Here is a 13,778-nt window from a genome sequence, read left to right as displayed (position 1 = left end):
AAGAACTTCATTAGGCATGAAAAAGACTGTGACAGCTTTCATCACATTTCGTAGCCAGGCATCTATCTTTGATTATATCCAAAACCCCACCAATACCCACCCCCCCGCCCCCCAATGCACTAAAAGGAATTTAGATACTGTAATGTACTAGCTGTACAGTATGCCATCTACTGGCAGCAAAATATAACTGATAATGTACCTCTGTTTCTAGTGCATATTTCATATATTATGTTACCATAACAATAAATATTTAATTGTATATTTCTGCTGATGCAGTTTTTCTGTGCCAAAATAAATATCAATTCTGCCCTTAGGGTGTGGAAAAAATACAGCAAGGTCTTGCTCAGTATTTTCAGCTCAGCAATTGCTATAGGTACTGACTCCTGGAGCATTCACCTAACCAGCACCACCTAGTGTTCTGGTGACTTTATTGCAGCATGGAATACAATGCATTTGGAGTTCTACACAGCCATCTGAAATAAAAAAAAAGAACCCATAACAGAAAAATATTATTTTTCAATACAAGCAATCACAGGTTAATGCCCACATTTTCAGTCTGTTCGGGACCAGTTAATTCAATTTTAAATACACATTTCCACGAAATCATGCAAACCTGGAATATTCATTTCAGCAATGTCCTGTTTAATTCTTAATAAAGCAATGAACTACATGCATCTCTTTAGTAGTGCTCTAATGGCAATTTCAGCAGAACTGGCTTTTAAACAGTTCAGGTAGGAAAAATAGGTCTGGGTCAGGTTTGGGCACCATGCCTACCTCCACTTACAGAATTGATCATTTCTGTGAATTGGACCCACTACACGATTTAAAATGTGTATATAATGTAATGTATATGTTGCACTCATAGTCAGGATTTGGTCAATGACTGACAAATTCGCAATTTCAGCATTGACAAATTATTAAGAACAAAATGAAAGGTTTGGTGTTTGAGCAGATTATTTTGATCAAATTGCGAAATGGAAAATATCAAACAAGCAAAGAACAAAACACAAAAGAAGAGACATCTTCTTCGGTCTTTGAGTAAAGCGATATAATCAAATTGCGAAATGTAACCTTTCATTTTGTTCTTTGATAATCTGTCAAGTGCTCAAATCGCAAAATGGTTATTTGTGTCAGTCACTGACCGAATCCTGACTATGAGTGTAACATATATAACGACTCCCTGCTATAGACTTACAAACAGCTAAGCCACTTCTAGGAAATACTGCCTCTCTCTGTGACACACATATGTGAACCACAAGTCCCATTTTATTAGTGAGACACTCTCAAACACAGTATGTATTTTAATTGAGAAATGAGATGGAGAGGGTATTCAAGTACAATTAATTCAAAATGTAAATATACTCGGTGACAACAAATATGCCAGTTGTGATATATACAGCTGTACAACTTTATTAAATGCAATAAAGTTTTGTCACTTATAACACAAAATGTTACTTCTCAGGTGAAGTAAAAACCTGCCAAAAAATAAATGTAGCATCTTTAACTCAGTAATGTTATTTATGCATTTAGAAATTGCAAAAACATTAAAGATTAATTTGTGTCAAATACTGCATATTGCACCAGTCACATGTCTGTGTTTTTAGTTGCAAGTGCTTTCTTTTCTACATCAAAACAATATAACAAGAAGGTAGCTTTTGTGAGTTATTGGCACAAATTGTAGATTAAAATGCTTTGGAAATATAGGCATCATTAAAACAGTGAGGCTGCACAGAACGGCAGACTCATCTTCTGCATATCATAGTAAAGTAAGTTCGGCCATGTTAAAATAAATTCTCAAGTATCTGGTTTGCATATACAACTGCACCAGGGGGCGCCCAAACACACACAGTCTGCCTTTTACAGCTCTACTAACACTAACTGGAAGGACAACAGCAGCACATGTCAAATTGTAGTCTTCAGAGCAGCGACAGTTGAAATTGTGAAGTAATCAATTGTATTATAATAATAATATGCATTTTTGTAAGTGATATGAATATCGGTTACACGTTTCAACATATTGCAAATCACAGACAAAAACAAATTACATATGATTTACAGTGAGTTTGGAGTTTCACGAGGGGCTAAAGTGCTGAAACAGTTACTGTTCACGCCACTGCCAAGCACCCCTTTCAGCCACTTATGAGAGGGGTGCCCCAAGAAATCAGGGGGTGTATAGGGGCTTGATCACAGCTTCCTACATCCACTTGTACATGCATTTCAAAGAATCCAACTTCCTGATCATTTAGCACACAACAGGCTCTATTTATGGAGAGGTGCCAGTGAACTTCCAGAAAGAAAAAAGTTCCCTTGCATTGCAATACATAGTGATAAAATGCTGTTTATACACAAACGAATATGTAGTATGCATGTCCCAATACTTGTTGGCGAATACTGACTGTCAGTGCAAAAACGTTTCAGCTCAATATGAACAAGAACAAAATGCAATGTTGGTGGTATGATGGGATTGCTAAGTATTCTGCACATAGGCGTTGTCTGTGTATCATGACAAATTGATTGGAAATATCATTATTATATACAAGAACATTCTGAAGAAATGCATACTGCATAGCCTGTGCTATAACAATGTATAATTGAGCCCATCAGCTCGAGTATGCAAGTCTTGCTAGCAAGTCAGACTTACTTTACTGCAGTATCATGTGTCAGCTCCCCCAAAACCTCTTAGTGATGTCACCTAATGAGTGAATAACAATCAGACCCTAGCGGAACTTCACGTGTTTTTGTCTGTTTCAAGGGGGGGGGACGACTTGTCACTAATACTCGCACTAATGTCTACAATTGTTACATTATTGCAGCTTACTGATAAAACATTGATAAAGACATTGCACTTATCCATCATTAAATAAGCAAATGTTGGTTGGACTGTACGATTTGAAGGTCAACCTAGATATTTCGATTATATTATCTATTTTTTAATACAAATATTTGTTATATTAAAAAAAAAAAAATTGAGAAAACTCAATATGCTGGACAATGCTTGTCATTAATTTGATTCATGTCAGGTCATGACCTAATGCAGAATGGAGTATCAAAATAAAAAGATAGGTAAACATGCAAATAATAAATGCAAATGAATCACTTTTGTCTTTGCTACTTCTGTGTGCCACTGGCTTAAAAGAAATATTTGCAGAAATGAAGAGAAGATATACCAATAAGCAAATTAAAGCCCTGAATAAAACAAGACATCGGGCATGTGCTGGCCCATCTAATGATATCATAATAATCAAATAAAAATAAGAATATACCAAAAGTAGAATTAAGGTAGCAATACAAATACATAAGTCCACATAAAGGTAAGAATTACTCAGCTGCTTCGTGTATTAAATCTCAGAAAGCTGGCAGTTGTCCTCCACTCAACCTCTCAGTGACGTCACCTGGCCATACTTCCGCAGCTTAGCAACCAAGTCTGAGAAATCCAATGACTGTTCCAGACTGTGCTGCACACGCGACACTCAGGAAGAACCTGGATCCTCAAGCACAAGAACTCTGGCATTTCATACACAGTTGAGGTAGCCTCTGCCTGAAGCTTTGCACCTGAATGGTGCACTTATACATTCCGTATGTGTTCAGGAGGAGAAGCCTGGCCTTTGATTGTACTTCTTCCCACTTAGCTGAGCTGTCTGGAACTTTAGAGAGGAAAAAAAGATGCCTTTGTTAAATACTACTTTAAAACGAAGCTAAATATCTCCCATCAAATATAATCTTGTAGAAATGCATAATAAGGAAAGGTACGTTGGCTGACACAAACAGCACTTTCAAACAATGCACTCTGACACTTACTGAGCTGCAAATGCACGACTGCAGCCGTTTTGCCAGCAGTCAGCGCCCAGACATTGAGATCATCTACTGAATACACGTCTTCAAGTTTCAATAGATCTTCTTTGATACGGGTCACATCCAAATGTTTCGGAACACCTGTGGAATTGGGAAACAGATTGCAGAGGAAAAGGTTTGATACACAATGGCAAAATCAATCCTCCACAGAATCGTCACCCCATTTTTAACCTTTGTAGTTTATAAATAGGTCAGTGATTAATGCTGTCACTGAGATCAATGTCTGCCAGCAATTAAGGCTATAAAACACGAGGCAACTAGTTCTAGGTGAAAAGTTTATGAGAAATGTTTAAATTGTGTTGCTTTAAGAGTACCAGTTAGTAGCGGGGTTCCGAAAACATTTTGAAAAAAAGTTTAAAACAGACTTCAAAGTTATGTGTAAAAAGTTGTCAGGGTGTTAGCAATGAAAAGTCAAATTACAGTTACGTTATTTAAACAGTTGTAGCAACACGTGGGGACGTATAATGCTATATTTATGTCACTTGCAAGAAGTTGCTTCTAAAGTTGAAGCAACTCACTTATTGTGAGTTTTTAAAATATTTTTTTCTTGAATCTAAACAGATTTTAGGTTGTTGCTTTAACAGCTGGATAATGTCCAGCTACAATTCCTAAACATATCAGAACAAGTCCTTGAGCTTCCAACAAAGCACAATAGTCGAGAGATACATCTGTTTATGTATTTTCGGTTGCACACCCTTCATGAACCTTTTCAAACAAGTAGCACCGTGACTGCCCTACCCCCTATTATGTAAGAAAGGTCTTGGTAAACCAAAAGCCACGGCAACAAACTTTTGTTTGTGTGCAAAAATATAACCCATACACCACAAACTCTCTGACTGGAACTTGAGAGAACTGAACCATATAAGAACCTGCAGCTTACCTTCCAATACAATAATCCCAGTGTCCCACATGATTCGTAAGGTTGTAAACAGCACAAGCACGGAGAACACATAGGTGCAGATAGGGTCCGCAATCTTGTACTCTGGCTGTGAATGCAACAAAACGACCGTTGAAAGGTTTTGTAACTGCAAACTAAACAGTTCATTCTTGGGAAACTAGGATCCTTCGCTGTAAAATATGTTGAGAAATACCAAAGACAAAGCCAGTTCTAAAAAAGCTGTCCCCCATTTGCAAGCCTGTACGTCATGGGCTATTTAAAAGTCTGTTTTGATCGATTGATATTCACAGAGTTTGATATTCACAGAACTGGTGTAGCCTGCTGACCTGACAAGTCTAGACAAGTGTCACGCATTCAGAACTTTTTTTAATCCTTCAGACTTGGAAAAAATATATATTTTATGCTGCATTTTTATAGCTGCATACTATACATTTAACTCTGAATGGAACCAATGTATGTCGTAGTGTACATTCTAATTCAGACAGTACAGTAGGTAGACCCTTAATTAAAAACCTGTTTATGTTTTCTGTTCTGCGACGTCACTATCCCATGTTTCCATTGGTGACACAGCTACTACCTGATGGATGTAGAGCGCTGGATGTTTTTGGTGTAACTCGTTTGACTGGCCTTACTGCCTACCTCTGTATAAAAAAGATAAATCAAACATGAACCAAACCAAGCCACTCCTACCTTGAAGCGGATGATATAAGCTGCCACCAGCACCCCGACGCTTTGAACCAGGTCTCCCAAGGCGTGTATGAAGGCAGCTCTCACTGCCAGGCTGCCATGACTCTTGTCATGGCTGTGCCCATGTCCCCCTTGTCCTGAGCTGGCAGGGTGCTGCGAGGGCCCGTGGGAGTGGGAATGGAGGTGTCCTGACTGATTCAGTATGAATCCCATTCTGTTCAAGAGAATCACACTTTAGTATTCATTCAGGCCCTGCTCCAGGAACACAGAACAGCACGTTTAACAAGTTATTTTTGTCAAAATTAAGTTATAAAAAAGGAACACCTTTACTGAGTATACATGAGAATAGGACAACATTTTTTTTTTACATATATTTACATATACTACATCAAACTGGGACCAAGGAGTCCTGTGAGGTTCCAGCGTGATTTCCGACAGCATATGTTAACATGCAGCAGTGAAGTTTCAATCTTTAATACATTTCTCTGAAGCTGCTCTTTAATCCTCTATGATTCATAGGCAGCTCTCAGCACTCAATCATAATACATGATGTGTCTGTCATTACAACATGGGAAACAAAACCAGTTTTATCATTTTTAAAAGTTTCTTTTTAGTATTATATTAATTCTACATCTAAGTCAACGTACGTCAACGAAATCATTCAACAGCTGTTTAGTAAACGAAAGACCGCGGTAGAAAACTACATTTCCTAACTGAAAGTCAGTTACAAAGTTTCAAATAATTTTAAGGAGCAATAAATAAAAAGAAAATGTTGAAACATGTATTGTTTTCCTAAAAAAAAAAAAAAACTCCAGTGTTTTCTAGAACACAACAGGGCAAAAACCTGTTACTTATCTACAGCTGTTGGTTTAAGTATTAAAAAGCTGTGAGCATGTCTGTAAAATATTATTTATAAGTAAGGCTGTATTTTTTTTCACGGTTATCACAGATTTCACAATTTCCGTGAAACGTAACCATTGCTGTGTAATACATAGTTCTCTATAAATTCCCACTTCTGAAAGAATAGTATTAATCTACATATTTTTAACACAAATAAATACATTTGCCAACATTTGCCCTATTGTCGCACTGCCTGTTACACTGCATTTAGGAACCTGGCATCCGGTTCAGTTTGCTTCCAGTTAACGATTGATCACACTGTACACAGCTACGCGATTTCTTCAAAACGTCTTCAACGAAAAAGACACCAGCTGCATCAAAGATCGGATCGGATTTCTGCTAAAGATCACTGTTCAGTACAAGAAGGGGACAGGTCACGTGCCTCTTGTTAATTTTAGATGTATTTATGTTTTTATTTTGTTTGATAATTCACTGATGGTACATGCAGATTGTCTTTAAAAAGGTGGACATACAAAAGCAAAATGTTCTACAATTTAGCATGTACTTTAAACATTGGTTTCGACATTAACAAATCATCTTAACAAGTACCAATCCTGTGGCAAACTGAAGGGCAAAAATCATTACTGACTAGATTTAATCAGAAATCCAAACCTTTAGATACAGAAATGTCATAAAAAAAACATTTGGTATGTAATTATCTTAATGAAATTAATATGTATTTCATTCTGTAGTTAATATACTGCGCTTTGAATTGCAAACAGCGGATATGTAGGTGAAGAGAATAGAGTACTACAGAAAGACTTACATTAGATTCACAGCAACACCAACTGCAGCAGTAATGAGCATCACATCACCGTCAATATCAAAATCCTGGTGGATAGTTCTCTGAACAGCTTCATACAGCAGGATTGCTGCGAGTATGTATACGAGCAATACACTGATAACAGCAGAAATGACCTCTGTGCATGGAAATAACAAACAATCAGATAGCAAACTAACATTTCATATAGGCTTGTGATACTTCATATGTACTAAAAAAACTCCTGCATCAAATACATTACAGGTACATGTATATGTCTAGTACAGAATCCATTGTTAGACAGAACTATGGTTCTGTTAATATTCACACATGTGTAACGCTAAGTGTGTTCTCCACAGTTCAGATAACACAAGCTGTCACATGACACAACATCGGTGTGTTCACATTAAAATGGTCTACCAAAGGTAAATAACTTTCCGATAAATGACATTGACACGGTTTCAAACTTTTAACCACCCCTTCTTTTAGAAGTATACAATATACTGTATATTATAGACCTAATGCAACCTGAAATACTAACAATAACTTCTCTGAACATCTATCTAAATTAATTATCCTGCATTATAATTCTACCTGAAAAAAGGGGGCGTTTGATGGCTTCAGATTGCCCTCGATTAAAACCTGCCCACCTTTGTGAGGGCGCGTAGAAGTGACTACGATAACATGCAATACTGTGACAAGCGATTCTGTTCTTTAGGAGCTGTATGGAAAACTAGCATCATTATTATTGGTTATAGAGTACTATACACTAGAACCAAGCCAAATAAGTTAATTAGCACATAAAGGTACAAACAGTAGATTTAGAACATGCAGATTATTCTAAAACACTTTTCAAGAGCTAGTACTCTAGCTTAAAAAGTGCTGCCCAAGGTTACTTGAATATTATCGCTGGTCCCTCTGCTCTTCTGTTGAAAATCTCTTTGTTTGTATTGTATACTTCAGTTTAGAATATGCAGGTGTTTCAGACAATGCTATAAATGAAAAGCTGCTGCTGTTGCAAGGTGGTATTCCACTTCAATGATCTAGCTGCAATCAGCCCAAGTTACCAAAGCAAAGGCAACAGCAGCAGCATTTGTCTGCACTGCCTCACTGTAGTTGATATATTTGCATATCCTATTCAGTTCACTTACAAAAACAAGTGAAGCACCAAAACAGTATCAGCATTGGTAAGCTCTACTTTAAGAGTTATACATTTCAGAGACTAAAGACGGCAATACTATAAGCTTTCTGTAATTTTCAGTAGGAAAAAGCAGAGCAAAGGGAAGTAAAGGATATGAAAAGCAAAGCATAGTAAATGCAAAATAGTGAAGTACAGTAAAGCCTTGTACAATTCATGATAAATTAAAAATAGAAATCATTCACTTTTCAAAGAGAATATGAAGTAATAATGTATTGGAAAATATTAACCTAATGACAACAGGAGTCATAGAATTGCTCTTAACCACATGCTTAATAATCACAGGTTATGCAGAAAGACAAGGGTTAATGTCAATTATTACTATCTAATTATTGCAATTTAGGAATTGCATTTATAATAAACAGTAACTGGGAGAATGTTTTGGTCACCGTGGAAACCAGAAATCACAGGTGAGATGAAAAAATAAAAAGACATTTCAGCCCACAGCATGAGTGGGCAACATTATCCCTTCCAGTCCAGCGCTTTCATTCAACCATGTTCAATATTGTTTAATTGAATCCATTAAACCTCCATCCCTGACCTAAAGTAGTTCACCATTATGTCATTATATCCATTAAACCTGAAACAGAATGGTACTCCTGGACTGATGATGCTGTATATTATTCTGACCCTTAGGAAATAACCATATTTATTTTTGCTTGCCTGAGCTACACTGGAGCTTGCAGATGGTATTCAGAACATGCTGCTGAAGCCGTAGCTCTGGGATTATGGCAGTTTTTTTTGGTGCACTGAAGTTTTTTTTGGGCTTCAGTGAGTTACAGGAAAATAATTCCATCTAGGGTTTCTGTGACATCAAAATTACGAGAGCGAAGGTGGAGTTTATAAACTGTCACAGAAACCCGAGATGGAATTGTTTTCCTGTAACTCACTGAATAGGCCCATCTATTGTTTTTTATAATACATGGATACCCTTGTGATGCTAATATTATAGAAGACGAGGTTCAGCAGTACAGTTCGGTGTTTCAGTGCTCTACAGACGTTCATGTCGTTATCCGTTTCTTGGGGTTTCTTTGAGATACGAATGTACCAGCTTTAAATCTTTTTTTTTTGTAATGTATTCTCATTTTGTTGATCATTAATGAACATTTCTGTACTGTGGGTGTTGTCGAGTGATTGAAAACGAGACATTTTGTGGTTGAATTGATGGTCTCGAGGAGTCGAATGGGTCAAAGTTCAAGTATATTTTCCTCTAGAGGAATTATCACTTTCTGACGTCACTACTGTGGTATTATGTCTTTTTTTTAGAATGGCGCAGGATGGAAATATAGCCTTCATCCATGTATTATATATACCCTTTGAATTTACATATATATATATGTATATTTTAATAGTGTTCTTAATCTTCATTTACTGTTTCTTAATATTTGCCATGATTAAAGTCACCAGCATATTTTACCTTTAGGGAAGTCTTTGAGCAAGCTTGAGCATGGTGGGGTTTCTGTAATGAGGCCAGTATTCAAAATGATGACTGATGACTGCCATTAAGAGGATGTTTTAGATATTCACTATTGCAGATCTTTCACAGAAGCACTGTTTCAGGTGGGGGGGGGGGGCAGTAAGAAACTACATGTGCACATCACTAGTTGTAACTGTAATGCTTTCTTTTAAGATTTTGGGTGTATCTGTTTAGAAATCACCCACGACTCATTGTACACAGTACAAAATCCCCTGAACTTTAAAAGGTAGCAGGGGACTCCCAAACATGAGCAAAACTATTAAATATGGTATATCCAAAATAAAACAAAAATGTTTCTATGACACAGTAAAACTTTTAGGTCTTCCAATGTTGTGTTTTCACTTCCTTTTCCTATGTTCAAAATGCCCCTTCATTTGCATTACAGGAAAATATATATCGTACTATATCTGAGGTGTGAATGGTACAAGCATGGTCACAGATGGAGTTCAGAGATGTTTGTATGACCTTTGTGAAATGAGGGATCCTGCTTTCTCTCTATCACAGATTCTGCATGTATATATATATTTAAAATGATCTTATATATAAATAAATAAATAAATAAATGCACACATATATATATATATGAACTGGTATGAAAACACAAGCGAGTTCACTTACCTAGACGATGCAATCCAAAGGTGAACCTCTTAGTTGGTGGTTTTGCCGACAGCCACAATGCAAGCAAGGACACAACAATAGCGATGAGATCCGTTAACATGTGCAGCGCATCGGTCATAATCGCAAGGCTATTGGCGACATAACCACCTTAAGTGGAATTTGTAAGAGAAGTTAAACTGCTTGCATGGAAGAACACTCAACAGGTGTCATTTAGATTGATGGAGTATTTGTCATTTAAACAACTCATGCAATCCATGACCACATTTCATGTTAAACAAGATAAACATTTGTAATATACTACACACAGTAAAGTAGTACCTGCTTTAGACCTCATTTTCTAACTGGAAATATTATATCTTTTTTGTTAAAAAAATTAACACAGAGTGAGCAAATTGTGCAAGTTTAGTTCTCAAAAGAGTTCTTCTGCCATGGGACTTACTAATGGATATTAATTATGAATCAACAATGAAGCAAAGGCAAGGGTCTATCTATAGGAAGGGGATTTTGCCAGCCAGTGACGGTCAAACAATATTAAGTTGTTTGGAGCTGTTATAGGGTATATATTGGACGTTTGCATTATGCAAAGTAGGAAAATGACTTTAAAATTGTATGTAGCCACATGGAAATGTACTCTGTGATACTTCCATTAAAGGTGAAACAACTTCCATGGTAAATATCTGTGTTGCAAAATTCCCCATAGACCTTGCCCTTTTAAAACTGGCCATTAGCAATGTGCAATATGTATTATGTTCCTTTATACTACAGTTTAGTGCATCCATTTATTTGCAGATCACCCATGTGGAACACAATATGTTGCAATATTTGAAAGGGATACATGTGTGTATATTAAACTACAGTATATTCAAAATCATGTTTCAGTACCACCATATTTCTCCCAAAGTTAACACTTGTTTCAAGTTAATATTTCTTCAATAAGATCGATATTCAAAATCTACAGATTTAATCTATTGAAATATAATCTGATGTATTTTCTAATATTCTCTTCCATATGAATACCTTCCAAGCATGCCATTGCATAAATACGCATACACAAGTTTATACATACAACCTTGTGTGGCTCTTTTTTTTCTCACTTTGGGCATGTATTACATAATCAAGAAAGACGAAAGACGCTGCAATATAAGAACAAAAATGCAAACAAAAAAACAGAGGATCAAAGGGGAACAGGGTCTCCTTTAAAATAATAATAATACAATTGTTCAAGTGTGCTTTTTGCACATGGAATAGCTGATGCTGTGTAGTGAATAGAATTGTACTCTTCTTACAAGGAGAAGCTTGTGCCAGCCTCTGCTCAGCCTATGTCCTCTGTCTCTTTTTCTGGTGAGCTCAACTTTTGTTTTCTCGTGCAAAAGCAAAAGGGTGTTGTAAAACCTTTATAAGTGTAATTTAGATCTGGGGGAGAGCCGTGTGCAGTATCATATTTGATAACAAGTGACTTTTTATGGTGCTACTAACAGGCAGGTTTAATAACTAAATGGACAATACGTTAAGATAATCAAGTCATGGCAGTATTTCGGGGTTAAGGTGGGTGACACAGGGGAATGGAAGGGTTCACTTTACACTATTACATGGTTTCATTATTCTAGGACTACTGTTTTTACTGTTGAGATTTTACAAATGATAAAGGGTGCCCCAAAAATTTAAAAAAGGCAATTTAACTTACCTATAAGTTCTCCTATCATAAAGAGAAAGTATAAAATAGCAGCGAAAGCTAGCTTCTTTTTCACTTTGTTCTGTTTGAATTGTTCTTTTTTCTTTGTGCACCCGTCACACTGGTCCAAATGAATCCCCGGGTTCTGAAGGCTTGACGAGGAACCCAGTAAAGAATCATCATCAGATACTGCCGAATTAATACGTCTGCCGTTGACAGCCGAGGCAGCGTGAGGGATGACCGAAGAGTCACTCATCTCATCCGATACCACCACTCTGAGTCTGTTGAACTTGGGCAACTCCTCGTCCAGCATTTCGTCCGAGAAATCAAACGGAGTGCCGTCGTCGAGATCCAACGGACCATCGTTCGGCGTTTTAAGGGCTGACTTAAAAGTTGTCCAAAGATTACCCCTCGACATTGTGTTAACGTTCTCTGCACAAACCCCCGATTTTAAAACCCACTTGCAGAAAAATCTTTTTTTTTTTTTTCAAAAAATATATTTGTATGTTTTTATGTTCCAATGGTCTTCAGAAATGTGCTGCACCGGAGGCATCTATTATAAAACATTTAAATAAATAGTTCTAATAAACAAATAAAACCACAACAGCAACACAAGGTATGTTTCTGCATCATCATACTGTACATCAATAATATACCCGGTGGTTGATTCAATTGTTAAAGAATAATGTAATCAATGCAAAGTTCAGTTTACTATAGGTTACTGATGTGCCGTGCGCAGCAAGACTTAGGACAACCTACTGCTTTTCCTAGATTAGTTATCCCTCAGTGTCACACTGATTATTTTGATGTGGTATTTATGACCTTTGCAAGCATCACTACGGCATAATAAAATCTCATTCATCAACATTTCTACAAAGCAGAATCCTTGTGCAGCCTGTCTAAAAGAAGTTGTTTGGAAAGAAAGAGACAATATCTGACTTAAAAAAAGGGCTGTGAAACTGTCATACTTAGCTAGTAAAAAAAAATATATACATTTTTATATTTTAAAAAAGCCTAAGCATGTTTAAATATAGCAGCAGTTGTATAAATCGGGATGTGGCGAAATGTCACTGATGCTGTTTATGAAAAACTATCTTTGAAAACTTTCACATTACCTTGTTAAAGCGAATTCCATTCGTATTACATTGGCTTGCAGAACTGTTTGCGCTCTGGTTTTTCTCAACCAAACTACACTGAGCAGGAAGTGATGGTACGATAAAGCACTGACCCACGTTTTCCGTGGGTTTGTAACACATGACTGGAACTGGGCTGGCATGATGAGGCCTCTTGAGATGAAGTCACAAAAGCACAAACCGAACTGGTAGAATTTCTCTTGTTATTTTACCCATAACTTGAATTAGGCCTACTGAGTTTCTCACTGGCGAAGAGGCGAAAGGAGAGTCACTCAGAAAACAGCGAGCTTAAACCTCAATAATTTGTTAATATTAGACTTCACTATTAAACTAGTGTGGTTAAAATAAATCTGATTCTGTGAAATGTAGAAAACCAATATTAATAAAATGCATGAGCATTAGTAGTTTTAGTAGGGGTGGGTCAGGGTTAATGTACTGGGCTAGTAGTCGTAGATTAAGTTCTATCCCAGTAACACTGCAACTGTAGTGCCCTTATTCTTGGTGTTTTGTCCACCTTAAGACTTAGACGCACCTCTGCATAACTGAGTATATGACATCTTTCCTAGTACCATCTTTTTTCTTG

The 13,778-nt window shown here is 36.8% G+C and overlaps 1 protein-coding gene across 1 annotated transcript; it reads right to left on the bottom strand.

Moving 5' to 3' along the window:
* Positions 1 to 621: 621 nt before the first annotated feature.
* Positions 622 to 13,296, bottom strand: LOC117429036 (probable proton-coupled zinc antiporter SLC30A4). The gene is made up of 8 exons (XM_034048155.3): positions 13,178 to 13,296; positions 12,075 to 12,615; positions 10,391 to 10,537; positions 7,104 to 7,257; positions 5,441 to 5,651; positions 4,733 to 4,838; positions 3,799 to 3,933; positions 622 to 3,644 (listed from the first exon to the last, which is right to left on the bottom strand). The coding sequence occupies exons 2-8, from the start codon at positions 12,478 to 12,480 to the stop codon at positions 3,490 to 3,492; spliced, it is 1,314 nt and encodes a 437-aa protein (XP_033904046.3). The 5' UTR covers positions 12,481 to 12,615; positions 13,178 to 13,296; the 3' UTR covers positions 622 to 3,489.
* Positions 13,297 to 13,778: the final 482 nt, after the last annotated feature.

The sequence above is a fragment of the Acipenser ruthenus genome, chromosome 24 (genome assembly GCF_902713425.1).
Source record: "Acipenser ruthenus chromosome 24, fAciRut3.2 maternal haplotype, whole genome shotgun sequence".
Classification (NCBI taxonomy): Eukaryota; Metazoa; Chordata; class Actinopteri; order Acipenseriformes; family Acipenseridae; genus Acipenser; species Acipenser ruthenus.
The sequence above is the reverse complement of the archived record's forward strand: the minus strand, read 5'-3'. Positions and strand labels throughout refer to the sequence as shown.

What these genes read in the sequence shown, in the direction of transcription:
- LOC117429036 (XM_034048155.3), bottom strand. Translation starts at nt 12,480, where the DNA reads ATGTCGAGGGGTAATCTTTGGACAACTTTTAAGTCAGCCCTTAAAACG. An exon ending in GGTGTTGCTGTGAATCTAAT is followed by an intron (nt 5,652 to 7,103) that starts GTAAGTCTTTCT and finishes TCTCTTGAACAG; the next exon opens with AATGGGATTCATACTGAATC. An exon ending in TGGGATTATTGTATTGGAAG is followed by an intron (nt 3,934 to 4,732) that starts GTAAGCTGCAGG and finishes CCAATTCCACAG; the next exon opens with GTGTTCCGAAACATTTGGAT.